This window comes from Apteryx mantelli, chromosome 15, assembly GCF_036417845.1.
Source record: "Apteryx mantelli isolate bAptMan1 chromosome 15, bAptMan1.hap1, whole genome shotgun sequence".
NCBI classification, from domain to species: domain Eukaryota; kingdom Metazoa; phylum Chordata; class Aves; order Apterygiformes; family Apterygidae; genus Apteryx; species Apteryx mantelli.
In genome coordinates, this window is record NC_089992.1 from 9,374,130 (window position 1) to 9,392,546 (window position 18,417).

The 18,417-nt window shown below is 54.4% G+C and overlaps 1 protein-coding gene across 3 annotated transcripts; it reads right to left on the reverse strand.

The window, feature by feature from the left end:
- Positions 1-287: 287 nt before the first annotated feature.
- On the reverse strand, positions 288-12,238 carry DET1 (DET1 partner of COP1 E3 ubiquitin ligase). 3 transcript variants are annotated; one of them, XM_067305666.1, is made up of 5 exons: positions 12,168-12,238; positions 10,577-11,685; positions 8,767-8,957; positions 6,928-7,119; positions 288-3,205 (listed from the first exon to the last, which is right to left on the reverse strand). In XM_067305666.1, exons 2-5 carry the CDS (start codon positions 11,657-11,659, stop codon positions 3,016-3,018), a joined length of 1,656 nt encoding a protein of 551 aa, XP_067161767.1. In that variant the 5' UTR covers positions 11,660-11,685; positions 12,168-12,238; the 3' UTR covers positions 288-3,015. The 3 variants fall into 3 exon arrangements, with proteins under 3 accessions (XP_067161767.1, XP_013814044.1, XP_067161768.1); XM_067305667.1 differs by lacking the exons at positions 288-3,205; positions 12,168-12,238 and adding an exon at positions 8,038-8,110 and having other exon boundaries at positions 7,054-7,119; positions 10,577-11,772; XM_013958590.2 differs by lacking the exons at positions 6,928-7,119; positions 12,168-12,238 and having other exon boundaries at positions 10,577-11,772.
- Positions 12,239-18,417: the final 6,179 nt, after the last annotated feature.

Below are 18,417 nucleotides of genomic sequence, written 5' to 3' on the forward strand. Positions count from 1 at the left end.
AGTACAAAAGGGGAAACATAACTGAAATGAAGCCCAACCACTCCTCCTCCAGCATTAGCTCATGGGGACTAAAACAAAGAAACGAGAAATCTGCAACAGCTACGTAAATGCCTGAGGTAGAAACTTCCATGAGCGTATCGGTACTCCAGACGCCTAGGAAGAGGCAGCAAAGTCGCACATGATATGCCCGTGTAGCCAAACACACACACCTGCCATCTCTTCTTTGCAAAGGGATTCCCAGGCGCACCACTAAGATTTTTGAAAAATAGAGACAACAAATCAGGCTCTTAAAGCAAATTCTGTTTATTCCATTTTTGTTTTGTTTTACTAACAAATCTTCATCCTAGCCTAGTAAAAATATCATGTAGAAAATCTGTCCCTTTCTACCCACCCTCCCCACCACACACACTTTTTGTTTCTTAAATAAAAGAATCAAAATTTCAAGCATGAGAGACTTTTCTTTCAAAACATTTCTGTAAGAAAATTAACTCTGTTGTAGATATAAAATGCAGCAGCCATGGCCAGAGGATCTGCAATGCTACTCCAAGGCAATTAGTACTCAGAATGATCAATCAGTTTGTCTGCAAACATAATAAGAAAATACTTAGCACTTATCCAGCACTTTTTATCCATGAATCTCAAAGTGTTTTACAAAAGCTGAAAATATGTTTTTGGCCTCATTTACAGAGAAGAAAACACCAGCTGGAACAGGAAGTGATTTGCCCCCAGTCACAGAACAATTTAAGCAGCAGAGCTAGGAACAGATATCTTGTCTCTCAGCCCCAAGTCCAATCATCTGTGCCACGCTCTCTGCTTCACACAGGACAGCCTGAATCTGGCAAAAGCCCCTACTGCAAAAATGTTGAACTGATTTATATTTTTTCCACCTAAAAAAATTTAAATGGAAACCTAACAGCTATTTTAGTAAGCACTGATGTCCCAGACTGTGACACCAAGGAGTAAAACCAATCTTGGATGGAGCTGCTGAGAGCTCTGGAAAAGAAAAAAAATCTCATACTAAAAGTGTGAGCATATGCGAGAGTGGTGCAGGAAGGAGGTAATTCCATGATCTATAATGTGCAAATGATTCCCCACTTGGAGCTTTAATTAAATGTATTTGAAGAACAGATCACAGAAGAAAAACCTAAAACCTTGACATATAGTGTTATTAGATGGAGAGAAACCTGTTGCTAAAAGCATGCGTGGCCTGACACCCCCTCTATTAGTAGTCTTCTGACCTGAAGTTGTTCCTGACAGACCTGAGAAACCAACAGGGCGAACCCCAGGGAAAGAGCAGTGAAAGATGGTGTCTTGCCCTAGAAATAAGTTTAGCAAGGCCAGGAGAGGAGAGACATGCAATGAGACAGAGACTAAAGGCTGATACGAGGACCCCAGTGCCCTCCCCATTACGAGGTCAGACACTTATGCCATATCCAGGCACCAGCAACAAATATATTTTCAAGTTATTTTCAAGTCCAGTTATTTTCAAGTCCAATACTATGCAAAATGAATGCATGACCTCAAGATCATTCTTCTCAGGCATGTGGCCACAATACATCATCCACAGCTGGACCAATCTCGGCCCAAACAAGACACCAACAGGGTCCTTTCAAGTAAGGGTCTCCCCGTGTATAAGCACCAATTTCCTAGTGCTTTCAGCTGAGCACCCTGCATTCCCTAGGATGGCTGCACTGACTGACAGCATGCAGTCCTAAAACCAACCTGTATGCAGCAAAACTCAAGTGTTAATCAACAACCAAAAACCACACTTTTAACAGAGGAGGGCAGGATGGCATTCCCACCAGCCCACAGTGGTATGCAAGATTACATCCAGGAGCTTATTTTATAGACAGCACAGATGCTGCAGCAGTCCAGTCTGCATCAAGCCAAATATGATGCACCAGCCAGCTGTGCTTTGAAGCTTGGGCACAGCAAATCAGGTTCTCATGGAGAACAGCATATCAAACAGGGATACATAAGCAACCTAAGTCAACGAACTCAACTGCAAATCTGCAGCAATGCAAATTAATTCGGGTCTCCTCCCTCCTTTCTGGGGAAACCCAAATGCTACTAATTCTCCATGTTCACAGGGCCAATACGCAGGATGGTGCCAGCAGCTTGGTCTCCCTTCCCCTCAGCAGCAGAATCAGCAGATGCCCACAAGGATATGCTCCCTCTCTGCAGAGACAAGTCCTTTGGCATGGAGAAGGAGCTGCTGTTGCTCCCCACACCCCTCTCAGCCACCCATCTTTCTGCTGTGCCCACCTCCTCATACACTGCAGACACAGTCAGCTGCCCTGGCTCTCTGGTATTAACACACCACCTTTCACTGAGGGGCTTTACAGAAATTAAGGCACAAAGATTAAGTGACTTGCATAAGAGTCAGGAAAACACCTCATCTCTCCTAATTCCAGTGATTTCTCAGACCTTTCTTTCCTAACCTCTTGCATATTAAAATCATGTGAGGAGATTGTGTGAATGAGAACAGGATTTCACTTCCCTAGTAATACTGAACGTACAAATATGGGTAGCTATATTTCTAAGCCCCCACCAAGGCTTATATCCATTCCCTCTAAGACAGGCTGTTTGTCTCGACAAGGTAGAAGAGCATCAGTGCAGAAGGGAGCACTCCACGCATTGCAAAGCTCCATCTTTGCCATCCTAAGACAGACAACAGGAGAGGAAAACGGATGTGCCTCTGGGAAACCGAGACAGGAATCTCAGCTACGCTTTGTTCATCGATAAGAATAGGGAACAACAACAGTGCTTAATGCAATGGAAACCTTTGCAGTATGAATGGATGGAATCAGGAGAAACATTCACAGGCCTAACTTCAGTGGATCGGCCTTCCACAGCCGATGGGCCGGCAAGATGCTGGTTGGTAGGAGCTCCCAGGTCAGCTTTCTTGACATGAGCGATGGTTTGGTTTCCTAGAAGGCGTGAGTGTCTGGCTTTGGTGTGTCTGTGGCAGAGGCCCAGACCTGAGGAGAGCAGCTGCCCCGGCCACCTTTAGCACTACGTGCAGCTGTGCCGCATGTGGAAGTTAACCACGTACTCTGCATTAGTGCGCTGCACTGAGATGGCAAAGGGCTCGAAGGGGTGGAAGGTAAACGCAACCAGGCGTCGCACTGTGTGATTGATAGGTCGCCCCAGGAGTCCTGCCTGGATTTCAAACTTCAGGAGGCCAGAATCACGAGCGTAAAATCTGAAAGGAAGAGAAAGTCAATTATGGTTGTTCCCGACTATTGACTTTGCCATCTGGGCTCTTCACAAACAGCGACAAGTGCCTTGTTAAATCTCTGGTACTCCCCCAGAGGCAGGAGATCCTCAGCTGGGGGTCTGGCTCTTGGCTACGCAGGAAAGTCCCTCCCAGGGGAGCTAGTTTTCCACTGTCTAGAAAAAAAACTTGACTTCATTTTAGTATCATCAGTGAGAGAACTCTGCCTTTCATTTTGGTGGACTCAGCTGATTTCACAACAAGAAATAAGAAGTTCAGTCCAGACCCCACCTGCACTGCCTCTCCATCCTCTCTTAATGCAAGCAGCTCCCCTTAATCCTCAAGGCAGATACACTGCACAGAACTGAGCTCACTTCCCTTAGCTATGGCCTTCTCTCCAACTGTAACCCATCCTTCCCCTCTCCTAGTGCTGCGAGGTAGGCTTCACACTGCTGCGCTTGTGCCTTGCTACATCCCTGTTCAGAAGAGGAAGGTGAACATTGCTGGATCCAGCTCTGCTCCAGGGTACCAAACTCTACTTTACAGGTTAGCTCAGCTCAAGCCAGGCTTTGCTGTTCCTTTCATATTTCCAGCAAAAAAACATCAACAAGATAGCCTGGGCAGGAAATACTTAGTGGACAGCGCTCAGACAGTCACAGCAAGGGCAGATAAAATGAAAAATGGATGTGTCCTTCTGCTGTCACCTGCCTGTGGGTCCGAGGAAGCTCATTTGTGTCTCTGAACAGGCGACTTCTGGGACACAGCTTAAGCAAGAACGGAACATTGCTTAGGGGATGAGGCAAACAGCACCGAAGAGAGACAAATCTAGAAATCTCTTCACTTCTTGAACCTCCCCTGCATACTAGAGGATGGCCTCACTCTGCATAATAGTCCTAAGCCCAGGTAACTCTATTCCTCTTCACTGCTGTAGGAACAGGGGACTCTTAAGACCCCACTGTCCCCAAGACTTTGGTGGAGATTCCTGGGATGTGGTACCTTCACAAAGCAGCTGGGCTCTGACAGGACTCAAGTCCTCACCTTCTAGTTAGCTCAGTTCCTTAGATTGTTTTCTGCCCCCTTCAATCTTAGGCACAAAATCATCATTCTGCCTCCCAGCTGTATTTTGAATTTTCCTCCGGTTTTAATTCAGAGAATGCTTTTAATATCAGAGCGCATTTCCCCCCCACTAGCAATACGATGCACTCAGCTCTCAGCCTGATAGAACTGGTGATGACAGATAGAGGCAATGCTGTTTCAGGAGCAGACATACTCCACATTTTAACAACACAGCCTATTGAGATCCTCATGTTCTTCCTGGAGGGCCACTCTCCTCTCCCTTCCTCTGAATCAAAGTGCCAGCCAGGCCTGTCTGAAAATTACACACAAGAGCCCAGCAAGAGAGTCACAATCTTGGTATTTGGCTTTTCAAAAAGCCCTTTCCCTCCTACGCAGGGCTATGTATGTGGAGGATCATTCTTTAAATAAAGCACAGCCCCTGGTCAGCTCCTCTCTCTCCCCAATTCACAATAATTTACTGCTCAAGATGAAGCTCCCTGTAATCTCAAAGATGTGCTCAGTTTGGTATTTTTAAATCTATTTTTAAAAGTGCTCTGCAATCAGAGGCCATTTCCATGGGCTCTCACTCTGAGGATAAATTAGGCACCAAAATATAAAATTGTATGTCAACAGAAACAGCAAGACCAGCCTTTTCAAACTATATGAAAATGGAAGATTCATCTGCAGACCAATTTTTTGGTTAAATGGCTCCTTATTAGCCACCTAGATGGAATTTAGAGACCCCCCTATTATAGGTAAGGCTGTGTTAAAGCCTCTTCCTCACAAGTCCCATCATTTCACCCAGTGAATTTATCTTCAAGCCTCCTGAAAAGACCCTGGAAGATGGCAGTGATGGGGAACCTAAAGTCCTTCCCAAAAGAGAGAAAACAACCATTAGCCTCTCAAGTAACCAGGGACGACAGCTGAACCTTCCGGGATGCAGAAAGGCAGTAAGGGTTAAAAGGACGCAGCGAACAGAGGCGCTGAAACTCCTGTGTAAAATGGAGGCCTGCAAATCACACATGTCATGCCAGGAAACTACATACAGATTGTAACACCCCTAGTTGCTGAAGCGTTTTGCACTCCAGCCCATTCTTGGACTTACATTACAAATCCTATGTCCCCTCATTTCCAAGCTCTCCAGTCACAACACAGACAGCTGCATTATTTTATTAAACCCTTTGTTTTGCATGTGAGAAACACGGCAGCACTCTTTCAGCTACTGAATGGTTAAGGTTAGTGCCTTATCTTCTCTTTACTTTCCAAAAACCAACAGCCTCACTGCTCTGAGGCCCTATTCAAGTCCTAATTGACTCTGCACAGCTTTGAGCTTTAAAAGCATTGGTTCTGAAATGCCGGTTTGCTCAGGGGAGGGAGGGAAGGTGGCACTTCGCTTTGTTTACTACAAAGACGTAACCGCAGCAAATGACTGCGGTTTTGCTCCCTTTTGTCTGTGGAAGCTGTACACAGGTTGGCGCTGGCAGACAAATGCCGCCCCGTGAGTTTTCTCAACGTCAAGCATGAAAAGGGGGAGAGGGCAGGCTTTTCTCTGCAGATTGCATAGGAGCTGGAGATCAAACCAAATCACACAGACAGAAAAATCAATTAAATATACATAATTTGGGAATTGGGAGTGCAGGAATAATCAGAGGTTTCCTGCCACCTGAAGCAGGGCCAGGGGAGACATGAAACCAGGTTTTGAGAATGCACTGATGAAAATAAAGTTGGGAAACAGGCCAGGACAGTCTCCCTAGGCTGGCTGAGCCCTTCACATGTGGGCAGTCACTATACAAAGCACTTAGGCATAAAGGTCTCTCTCTGTTTTAGAGCGTAGGTTCATTCTGCTTTTCCAGTACTATAATTGGAAAGACTCTTCTGCCTGGAAAACTCAGTGCCTTTGAGCCTTTCAGGCAGAAGACATTGGATTCTTAACTGGTACTTCTTGTGGCCATGGCTGCAGCCAACAAACAGGAATAAACGGTCCCGGTGCTCCTGCAAGAAGCACTGCAAACCTTATTCCTGCTGCCAGCATCAAGACATAGATAAAAGACACAGAACATCCCTTACATCTGGCTGAACTCCTACTACCGAAAGAAGATCACAGAAAGAAGGGGATTGAAGAGGACTACAGCTCCCAGGGTGAGAACTGTAAACAACAAAAGCATGAAAATAGTTAAATCAATACCACAAGCATTCTGAATAACACCTAGCCCAGCTGCTATTGTATTCACAGGACAAACCAGATCATCAATGCCAGCTATCCCCATGCGCTCAGGGGAGATCCTTCCAGCACAGGAAAGCAGGTGCCCAGAATCATATGACCCTGCAACTCAATAGCAAAGGTTGGACTATAAGAAGATGAGGAATGAGAGTATTCACATGGAAAAGGCTCAGGTTTCACTACCCAAATCTTCCCCAAGGCAGCTCAACCAGATGACCTGAGGAGCCCTTCCACATATTCAAAATAAGAGTTATCGCAAGGAGAGAGGCCAAGCTCTCCGGGACTGCCCAAACAAACCCTCTGGTCAAGGCATGTCAGAAGAGAAAGGCATCGAGCTGCCCCTTCTTGCACATTTGATATCATGGGGCTGAGGCAACTCAGAGTTACTCTCACACTGTTCTCCTCACATAAAGCTTTCTGGCCCGTTTCATACCTTATAGGATGATCACCGCAGGTCTTGGGCCGCTCCATGACTGACACCCACTTGTCATCATAGCTGAAAAGGGAGAGGTCAAGGTAGGGGCTGCCACTGTATGACTGGGCGCTGATTGGAAGCTGGCCCAGCAGCCTCCGCACGGCCTCCGTGTGCCCTCCATACTTGGCATTCACAATAGTGTCTTTGAACCTGTAGCAAACCAAGGAACAGGCTTTACTTGCAAAGGCCACAGGTGAACAGCAGAGCTTAAATACACTAAAGAGGAAAACAGCTAGGGAAAGGAAAACAGCAGCAGTGTAAGAACTAAAACAGCTCATTTCCAAAGATGCATCGCACTGATTCAACCATCAACCAATTCTGCTGACCTTTATACCCTCCCTCATCATTACTGTTTCTGCTCTGAAAGCCCAAACTGACAGAAGGACAAGATCCTGTCTATCCACAAGGTCTGGCCCCAGCTGCTCTGCAGTACAGGAAATCAGCAGGATCAGATACAGGGAGAGATGGATTAACAGCTTATCAGCCAATCCAAGTTTTATCATGAAGCCTGGAAAAAGCATAAGCAAAAGCCAGAGGGTTTTGCAGTAACAGTTGAGCCTTTAAGGTTGACTCGAGAATCCCCTTCTCTCTAGCCACTGTTTAAAGTGCGTAAAGGGAGAAACCTTAGATGGGAAGAACCTTGAAGGGAAGCCTCAAGCTTTTCAGACACTACACTGAGCTGAAAGTTCTTCCTGGTGAATGGATTAACACAGGTTGGATTTCTCTTTCCAAATAAAATTTGAGCTTTCCAGAACTGAGAACAGTCAGATCAGCAGCATGAATGTCATACATCAGGGACAGTAAAGCATTCCCCTTAGACCAGAAATACTCAGTCAAAAGCCAGCTCACTGTGGACAAAGCACTGTTATACCCTGCTATACCGGATAAACACTCCTGCTACAGGCCCTTATAGCCAAGGGGGTGAAAAGATTCTCCTCTATTTTAACACAAGGCAGGACTTGCTCTTCAGGTGCGTGCAGCAAGCTTGCTCTCTCCCTCCCCCTAAGCAATGTGGATTTCCCAACAGGGAGCTCTAGAAAGTTACAGACAAAGCCAACTTCCTCTTACTATGTTACATCAAGCTGGAACCAACAGAAGCTTCATCCCCATAAGTGATTGCCAGGAGGAAGTCAAACAGTCACTGGAAGAACAAGACACCCTGAGTCACATAAAAATATATTCCAAGGGAAATAACACACTGCCTTATGAAAGCCATGTTTGACTGTTAAAACACATTCTAGAAACCCTGGTTACTTTGATATTTTGCTCAGCTCTCACAATAGCTCTAGGCAGATCAGTTCCCTTTCTTACAGCAGAGTTTAACAAGAATCACAAGCTTTTCACTGATGTTGCAGAAAACGCTACAGAGCACAATTTGATGTACATTAAGTTTGGAAAATGCCACTTGGCAAAATACATCCATTTAGGTGATGCTGGCATCTCGACAATTCTTATCTGCATGGCTTTAAACTACTGGGCAGTGCTGCTTTAATAACCTCCAGGGGAAGTTACCACTCAAAGAGAGCCAGCGATATCTTTCCCTTAAAATTCCTTCTCCTTCTTCTAAATGCTGGATTGCCATTGCTTTTTTTCTTCCTGTCACAAAACAGACACTGGGAAATACAGAATCAATGCATGAGGCTGCAAGATGAATTTTATATGAACCAGACCCTTGCACCACCACTGGCTAAAGGAGCTGGGTTTTCTCAGGGCTGCCACTGTTATTTGATACTGGCCTTCAGCCGACTGGGGTGAGCGTGTATCTACATGGCACAAAGCATGCTCCGAATGGCTTACCGGCGCTGGATCTGCCTGGCAAAGTTGTTGCTGGAAGCTGAGCAGGGGAACTGGACCGCCTCACTGTGCAGGGTGGCGTTCCTGAAGAGGTCACAGAAGTTCTCAAACAGCTCCAGCAGCTCATCAGATGTATTCTCAAATACGGCAATAACTTCTGTGGTCACCATGTTGTACACAACGAAGAACGAAGGCTGTGGAAAGAGGCAGAGGTAACGGTTACCCAGGAGAGCACACACAGGGAACCTGTCCCCTTCCTTTTCCTGTACAACAGCACAAGCCCTGTCTCGATTAGGACAGAAGAATCCCACATCCCCCCCACACAAGTTTTCCTCAGGAAGCCCTAACAAATCACAAAGCCTAAACTTGGGCAGGTCTTTGGAGACTGCTCCACATCTGGAATCATCTCCTGAAAGAGAAAGGAAATGAGATGCTTTTCCTCCAGCAGAAAATACACCACCTGAGGAATGCCGCAAACAAACCACAATCTGCATCTTAAAGCAACCTTCAGGTGAAGCAAGTCAAGAACTTGTTGCAGCAAAGGAGGCACAAAAGCCTTGGTAGTCACAGCAGAGAGCTGAGCCGAGTCTACCACATACATTTTCACAGGGGTGGCTCCAGGCCTTTGTCAGGGATGTTACCCAGGATACTATCAGCAAGCAAAAAGCTGCAAGACACTTTCACAAAGCTCTGACATCTTTCTGATAGCAATCTAATTTTATATCGATGGGTAAAATTGATTAGATTATGCCTCACCTATCCTCTCCCAAAGTTACTGCCCTTCCAACAAATGTAAAACATTAAAGAAAAATGAAAAAGCACCCAGTCATCCTCCAGTAAGAATTAGACTAATTCTACAAATTACTTCCAAAGAATTACTGTCCATTTCTTCTAGGGTCTAAGTCCAGGAACTGACAAAGATAGGGAAGAAGAGGAAGGTACGAAAAAAAAAAAATCTAAGAAACAAATCAGAACAACAAGCAGCACTAGAGACTTATTAGAAATTCTTGTCAAATATTTTGAACAAAATAAAAGTGGATTAAAGGAATAAAAAAGGAAAAAAGAAAAGAATGTGATCTTGCTCAGTCTCACAGAGATCAAAAAATGATCACGTCTCTAATAGTAGTGAAAAGAGATGGTCAGCCTGCAGGCTGGTGAAACATCTGGAAGGACCCAACACTGACTAAGCTACATTTGCTCTAATTTGATTTCCTTAGTACTAAACTGAAAGGAGAAGCAATTGGCACATTAGCTAGATTTAAGAGTAGCTACTCCAATTTCAAGAGAACATAAATACTATCTCTGACAGAAGCTTGAAAGCATAAGTATGCAGGCAGAAAAGAAAAGGTAATTCTACCAGGGAAAAATGAAGACTATTATATTTGAAAAATATGCTCTAAGATACATGTAAAAAGACAGAGAGTACCTCTACAATATAAGCATATTATACGAAATAGCAGCTAGAAAAAAAAAAGAAAAAAATCATCTAGGGATTTGGGAAGGAGAAGTGGGTTCTAAAGCATCTCTGAGCACAGGAAACGATCCCTGGAGAAAGAGGACTTGATAACCCCATAAGATCTTTCCTCCCTCCTATCTAGCTGAGAAGAAAGTGATGAAATTATGAGAGAAAAAGATACTAACGTTACTCGATACCAGAGGCATCAAATGCTCACACAAGAATGAAGTACAGCAGTCCTAAACAACTTATCCACTGAACAGTCACAGGCTCAGCTACGAAATGCAGCTCACGGCATTTTACCTTCTTGGAGCACTTGCCCCAAAACAATAAACAGTCTGAGGAGGCAGGCAATACCTGTGAAGGATCTGTCACCCGCAGCGTGACCACATCTTCACTAGTATATTTGATAAATAGATGGTTCTCATCCAAAAGCTGCATCTTCCACATGCGGAGCTGCCTCAGCTGATCGAAGTACTGGAAGAACCTTCTCTTTGCTATGGCACTTCCATCCTGCTCTGCCCTTCTCCACAGGTACACCAGCAGCCTGTGCTTCAAAGAGTTTATGAAGGGCTCTTTGTAGGGGTTGGCCATCCCTGTCTGAGTGTCCCGCTGCACCTCAGGATACACCGCAGACAGAGTCAGGAGATCATCCTCATAGCAGAAGCGGCCGATAGTCCGCACATCAATGAAAGTACCCTCCGGTGTTACTTGAAAGACATGAATAGTCTGTTGCTGCACAGAGAGAATGGCCAAGATGTTTTTATAGAGGTACAGGCCCTGGTTGTGAGACAGGATGACTTTGTCACATTTGAATGTCCTTGTGTCACAGAGTCTACCTGTGTGGAGGTCTATGATATGCAAGGAGTAGTCTTCCAAAGGGGACCGGGGATTAGGGGTCACAGACTCGCTGTTGCGGTAAACCTCAAAGAAGGGAGGGTGAGGCTCCTCAGGCAGGTAAGCAGCAGAGCCGACGATCACATACCGACAGTCGTCTGTGAACAAGCTGCACTCGCGGTTCAAGTGCTCGCCGTTGGAGGCCACGTTGGTGATATGGAGCAGGACAAAGAAGCGTTCAAAGAGCCGCCCCCGAATGTTGACAGATCTTTGGTCGTTGCCGTTGGCCAGGATCTCTCCCTCGTAGCCTTGCAGAAGGTCTTCTGCCGCCTGGCAACCCTGATATTCATAGATCTCCAGGGAGGTCTGATCAGAGGAAAAGGCAATGAAGTAGCGTCCATCAGGGGAGAACTTTCGCAAGAAGCAGGGGGGCTTCTCCACGTTGACCACGGTGAAGTTGGGGAAGACGTTCTGGTGGAAGACGCGGACTTGGTGCCAGTGGGTGCCGGCTTTGCCCGAGCTGATCCGTCGGCGCTCCAGGCGGTGGATGACATTCTGGTTCTGGATGCGGCGGGGCCTGATCGTGGGAGCGTCATGGTCCATGATCAGAGCACTACTTCATCTTCACCCTGCTGGGGAGAGAGCACGCACATGCCCTGGGACCCCACGGAGACCGGGGGAGAATGCAGGGCAGCGAGGGACCTGCTTGCTGAGGCTGGGGGAGAGAAAGTGGGGTGTTTAAGGGATCCGGGGGGGGCTGGACCCGCCTTCTGAGGGGGAAGCACGGGAGAACACTGGGCAGAGGTGGAGAGAGGCAGCAGCGGGGAGGGAACTGGGGCACCCAGGAAAATGGGGGGGAGCCCCCAGGAGCGCCAGGGGCTGAGGGGGCCTCGGAGCAGCGGCTGGGGGCAGACACCGCGCGGCGCCGGGCGGAGAGCCGGGGGGGCAGCGCCGGGGGGGCAGCGCCGGGGGGGCAGCGCCGGGGGAGGGGGCCGCAGGGACGCCGGGCGCGGCGGAGGCGACGGGAGCGCTGCGGCCTGACAGGGCCGGCGGGAGCGGGGCGGCCCGAGCGGGCACCGGGGCGGCGGGGGGCGGACACGACCCTACGCACCTGCCTGCCGAGGGGCCCGCAGGGACCCCGGGGCCCGGCCGGGCGCCGAGGGGTGCGAGAGGGCGCCGGGGAGCGGGACCCCGCGGCTGAGGGGCCCGGGGCCCCCGCAGGCCCCGGCTGCGCTCACCGCTCGGGCCCGGCCGCAGGGTGCCGGCGCCGCCGCTCACTCTATGGCCGCCGCCATCTTTCCGCCACCGAGCGACGAGGCACCGCGACGGCGGCGGCAAGAGGGTATCAACCGCCCCCCCCACCGCCGCCTTCCGCTTCCGCTCCGCCATACCAGCGAGGCGAGCAGGAGCCCGCACCAGAGTGTCACCCTCCCCGCGCTGACCCCGCCGCCGCTTGGCGGGGGGAGGGAGCGCCGCAGGGCACGCCCGGGTCAGCCCCTGCACCCCTGCACCCCTGCGTTCCTGCACCCCATTCCTGAACCCCTGCACCCCACCCCTGCACCCCTGCACCCCTGCACCCCCGCACCCCTGCACCCCCGCACCCCTGCACCCCTGCACTCCTGCACCCCATTCCTGAACCCCTGCACCCCACCCCTGCACCCCTGAACCCCACCCCTGAACCCCTGCATCCCTGCACCCCTGCAACCTGTTCCTGCACCCCTGCACCCCATCCCTGCAACCCTGCACCCCTGCACCCCTGCACCCCATCTCTGCAGCCCTGCACCCCATTCCTGAACACCTGTACCCCATCTCTGCACCCCTTCACCCCATCTCTGCACCCCTACACCCCATCCCTGCACTCCTGCAGCCCTGCACGCAATCTCTGGACCCCTGCACCCCTGCACACCCCCCACCCCCGCACCCCCAGCACCCCTGCACCCCGATCCCCTGCACCCCATCCCTGAACCCCCGCATCCTTGCACTCCTGAACCACTGCACCCCTGCACCCCCCACACCCCTGAACCCCACTCCTGCAGCCTTGCACCCCATCCCTGTGCCCCTGCACACCTACACCCCGAACCCCATCCCTGCACCCCTGAACTTCTGCACCTCTGCACCCCTGCACCCCATCCCTGCTCCCCCTGGGCACCCCCAGCCCTGTACCTGTTTGACATCCCCTGCACCCCATTTCTGTACCCCCAGGCGCCCCCCTCCCTGCACCCAGGCACCCCAAGCGCCCCGAGCACCCCCCCGTCCCCCTCAGGGACACCGCTCTCCCCCCTGCGCCGCCCCGTTCCCTGGGCACCTCCCTCCCCCCTCGGGCACCATCGGGGCGATCCGGCCCCGCTGCCCCCCCTGCAGCCCCCAACCACACGCAGACGCCCCACGTGCCCCCACGCTTGTACTCACAGCCGCTGTGCATCACCCTCCTCCCCCAGGGAACCGCCGTCCCGTTGCCGTCCCGAGGGAGACGCCGTCCTGGAGCAGCGCAGCCGAGACCGTCGCCTCCCGCCCGAAAAGCTTTCACCGGCGCTGGGCGCGGGGGCGCGGGGGCATTTTCCCTTCCGCCCAGGCGGAGGCTCGTGGCCCGCAAGCCGCGCTTCGGTATCCAGCAGGGGCCGGCCTGAGGCACCCAGCGAGCGCGGCCTCCTCCCAGAGGGACGGGTGTCACCGCGGGAATTGCCGCCGCGGGTTTGGCAGAGCCATGGGGAGACCCGGCCGCCGGCCACCGCCGCAAGGCCTTCCCCGAGCCCCAGCGCAGCCTTTCCACCCGCCGGCGCCCCGGCATCTCCTCCTCGTCCTTCCTGGTTCCCGCACCAGCCCCACACGTCCCAGCGCCCCGGCATCTCCTTGTCCTTCCCAGTTCCTGCACCAGCCCCACGTGCCCTGGCATCTCCTCGTCCTTCCCAGTTCCCGCGCCAGCCCTGCGCGCCCCGGTGCTCCGGCTTCTCCTCATCCTTCCCAGTTCCCGCACCAGCCCCACGTGCCCTGGCATCTCCTTGTCGTTCCCGGTTCCCGTGCCAGCCCCACACGTCCCAGTGCCCCGGCATCTCCTTGTCCTTCCCAGTTCCCGCGCCAGCCCTGTGCGCCCCGGTGCTCCGGCTTCTCCTCGTCCTTCCCAGTTCCCGCACCAGCCCCACGTGCCCTGGCATCTCCTTGTCCTTCCCGGTTCCCGTGCCAGCCCCACATGTCCCAGCGCCCCGGCATCTCCTTGTCCTTCCCAGTTCCCGCGCCAGCCCTGTGCATCCCGGCATCTCCTCGTCCTTCCTGGTTCCCACACCAGCCCCACATGCCCTGGCATCTCCTCGTCCTTCCCAGTTCCCGCGTCAGCCCCGCGCGCCCCGGTGCTCCGGCTTCTCCTCGTCCTTCCCAGTTCCCGCACCAGCCCCATGTGCCCTGGCATCTCCTCGTCCTTCCCAGTTCCCGCGCCAGCCCCACGCGCCCGGGGCAGGCTGCTACAGGGCTTTCTGGAGGGCTCGAGAGCTTTCCATCGGGGCCGCAGCCGGGCGCTCGCCTCTGCCGAGGCTTTTAGCAGCTCTCCTGCCGCCCGGCCCTCGCATTAGCGGCCCGGGCAGCGCCGGCGGCCGAGCGGGAGCCGAGCGCGGCACTTGTCTCTCAAAGGGAGGAGGCGAGGGAGAATGTCAGGGGTCTCTCCACATCCATTTGCCGCCCGCCGGCCCGTCCTCACTCCCCGGCCCGAGGGCCCTTATTGCACATTCCTGGCGCCGCCGCGCAGCCACTCGCAGCTACTCGGCGGAGCGCAGCCGGCACAAAAGGGACATGGGGCCGGCGGCGCCCGGGGGGCCGCGGTGGGCGCCGAGCGCGGGGGCTCAGCCCGGGGGCGGCCGGCGGTCCCGCCGTCTGGGGCCTCCGCCGCGTGTTCGGGGAGGCTGGGGGCCTGCCCGGAGCCCCCGGTGCCGCGAGCTGGGCTCGTGCCTCGGATGGAGCTGGGCAGCACCGGGCTTCCCGGCCCTCCGAAGGCCTCTCCGGCACACGGAGCGGTGGGGACGGCACGGGGCAGCCCGGAGCCGCGGTGGCCAGCTGGTGGCATTATTGCCACATGAGCGGGGACCCCCTTTTCCATGGAGCTGGCCGTGGAGAGGGAGCCCTTCCCTCCCTTCCCGTGGGGCTCGGGGGCTCCTCGCCCGGCCGGCGGCACCTCAGTGCACGAGCGGCAGCGGCCAGATGCGGCAGAAGGCATTTGGGAGAGAGGGATGGCAGCCGGAGACGGCGGGGGCGAGAGCATCCTCCGGCATCCTCCAGCATCCAGCCGGCGGCCAGGCCGCGTCTCCGCAGCGCCCCGAAACTCCCTCCGCGGCAGCCTCCTGCCAGCCGCTCCCCTTTGCCGTCCCCTTCTCCCCCCGGATGGCCCCTCTCCCGGAGCCGCCTCCGTGCCGAGGGGGGCTGCAGCGCGGCGCGGGACACCGGCAGCCCTGGTGCCGCCGGCAGGACGGGGAAAGCACGGAGCAAGCGGGGAAGGGCCACGAGGCAGCAAGGGCACCCGGGAGGCCGAGCAGGGAGCCGCCCTGCGTTTCCCCCGCGCCGAATCCGGGCGGAGGAGCCTTGCGCTGGGGAAGCGGCGCTCGGCCGGGCACATCCTTGCCTGCCGGCGCCGCCAGCGAGGGCAAACGCCAGGGCAGCCCCGCGGCACACGCGAGCATGTGTCCTCGGAGCGTTGCCCCGGTGCAATAGCGGGGAATACGGAGACGGAGGGAAGGGCACGGAAAAGCACCTCGCGCTGGCTGCCGGGGAAGCGCTTTCCTTCCCCAGCCCGGCAATGATGTTAAAGGCAACAGTGAGGAGCGAAGATCCAGTAAAACCCGGGAGGGGTTCCCGCAAATCGAGCCAGCGCCGGCACCAGGGTGCCGCGAAGCCCCAGGACGTGCTGGCGGCCGGGCACCGGGCACCCCGCTCTCGCCCGCCGTGGCCGCGGCAGGGGGAGCCGCGGGACGAGCGGGAGCACGCGGAGCCGCGGGACGAGCGGGAGCAGGCGGCGCCCGTTTCCCCCCGGGTTTCGCCCCGCCGAGCTGCTGGGGCGCTCTTGTCCTTTGCGCTCTTCTCGCCGCGTCCCCGTCGCAGCAGGGCTGGAGCGAGCGGCCGCGGCGCCTCTCTTTGTCTCTCTGCCTCCCGCGTAATTAATTGAGATCCACCTTAATAGGATAAAACTAAACACCGAAGAGCATCCAACCGCACAGCAGCTGGCAGCAAAACAACAGCCAGGCGCGCACGTACGGAAAGAGCTCGGCGGACAAAAGGCCCATTTAATGCGGTGGCTATTAGAGGTTCCTCAGCTAATAACTCCATTACCACAACCTTGCCGGGGCCGGGGCCGGGGCCGGGGCTGGGGCCGGCCTGGTGCGGTACGGAGGGGCAGAGCAGCCCCTCGCGGAAACGCTTCCGCTAATCGGCAGGGATTCGCGTGATGTAAAACACATCTTGGCATGTCTCGACCGCGTGCGCCTTCGGCAGCGCTTGGCGTTGCCCTGGCGTCCGGCCAAAGCTGGCGGCAAAGTTAGTCCCTGCTCGCTCGGGGCCCGGGAAGCCTGGAGGCAACGGCTGGTAGGGCTGGAGCTGGCGCGACGCCTCCGACGGGATGCTGAAGTCCAAGGGATGGAGATGCCCAAGGGAAGGGGTCAGGAGGAGACTGGGGTTGGAGGAGGAAGGAAATGGGGGATGGTTTCTCAGCTTTTAGGGAAGGTTTTCTCCAGCTCCCACCAGCAGACGGCTTCAAGATGAGTTTCTCAGGGTGTTAGTGGAAAGTGCCCAGAAGGGTAAGCTGGCAGATAGGACTATCTGGATGCACCGAAGAGAGAAGGGGTGTGGAAGGGGCGCGGGGCCTGTGCTCAAGCATAATATTGCCTTTTCTTGAGGAACTCAGCTGTTGTGGCAGGTGACAACGCCTGATGCCTTCACAGGGGCCTCCTTGTCCCCTCTTGGGACGTTCCACCAGGCGCGATTTTGTACCTCCTGCCACGCTTCGTGCCAGCCATAACCCAGTTTTCCCAAGGATCAGCATGCAGGCAGCCCAGCACAGCACTCGGGATCCTGCGCCGGTGGGGACGGGGGACACACAGCCGTTACCGCTGTTGTCTGCTGGGGGACGGCGGGGAGCTGGGCACCCCTCAGCGCGGTGGAGACGGGCAGCCCCAGCACGGACCCGAGGGCGGGTGCGGGGCCTTGCTGGGGGCTTCGACAGGCTTTTACTGTGCCCCTTGCAGCTGTGCAGGGCACTGGGCTGCTTGGACTTGGGCTCTCATGGGGCTGTTTCCGGTGGAAAAAGCATTTGGAAGATGATCCCCGCTCTCTTCTGCATGGCCGGCTCCGGCGCAGCGGAGGGGCCGCAGCCCTGGCTGAGCACAGGCACGTGCAAGGTTATTCATCGGGTGGCTCCGGCTTTCCTGCTTCTTGGCGCTGCTCAGGAATCACCCTCCCCTTTTCAGCTGCAGGCTACGTGGGGCACAAACGTCCCACCGAGAGGGGGTCCCGGGGCGAACGGTGCAGCCCTGGCCCCAGGATGCAGACTTCTGTCCTTAGCGATGGCTTTCCCTGGCGTCCCTACAAACCTCCAATTCCTCCCCTGCGAAAATCACCCTTTTCTACCCCAAACGACATCGACCATGTCGCTCTCTCCTTAAATGAGTGAATCCTGCACGGGGAGGACAGTCTTTTATTTAGGCCTTAAACCAGTGCCAGGGTGGCCGGGGAAAAGAGCACGAGGATGCTCCGACCGCGTGGCCGCGGGCTCCCAGCGTGCGCTGGCGGCGCGAGCCCGGCCCCGCGTGGCACCGCCAGTCCCGCTGCCGCCTGGGCAGCACGGCCTCCGTCTGCAGGCTGCTCCGCCAGAGCCTGCGTGCGAGCTGCAAAAAACCAGGACAGCCCATTTGGGCTGTTTTGGATGATTTCTCACGTTACTGAAGCAAGAACCCTTCTGCTGTTCCTGCTTTGGCTGTTTCCCAAGAGCCTCCTGGCTCCGGATCCCGTGGCTGCTTTCCCGGGATTAGCGAGCGTGGGTAACGCGGACGCCGCCAGGGGAGGTCGCGGGGCCGCGCGAGTCAAACGCCCTGGTCTAGCGACCGTCAGCACGCGACGCTGAGCATTAAATCACGGCAGGGAAAAGCTGGTCTTCCTCCTCGGGCGGACACCTGGGTGGACACGGCGTCACCGGCCCCTCTCACAGCCGCCTTCAGAAATATCGAAGCTCGGTCGCTCTGCGGAGCCGTGCCCTACGCTGAGCCCCACTTACACGTCGCGCTGGCGCGGGGGGGGGGCGGAAAAAGCAACCTGCCTTTCTCGGGCTTTGCGGAGAGCGAAGTTTGTGCAAATAGCATTGTGCGGCTGAGAACACTTCAGCCTCGAATTGC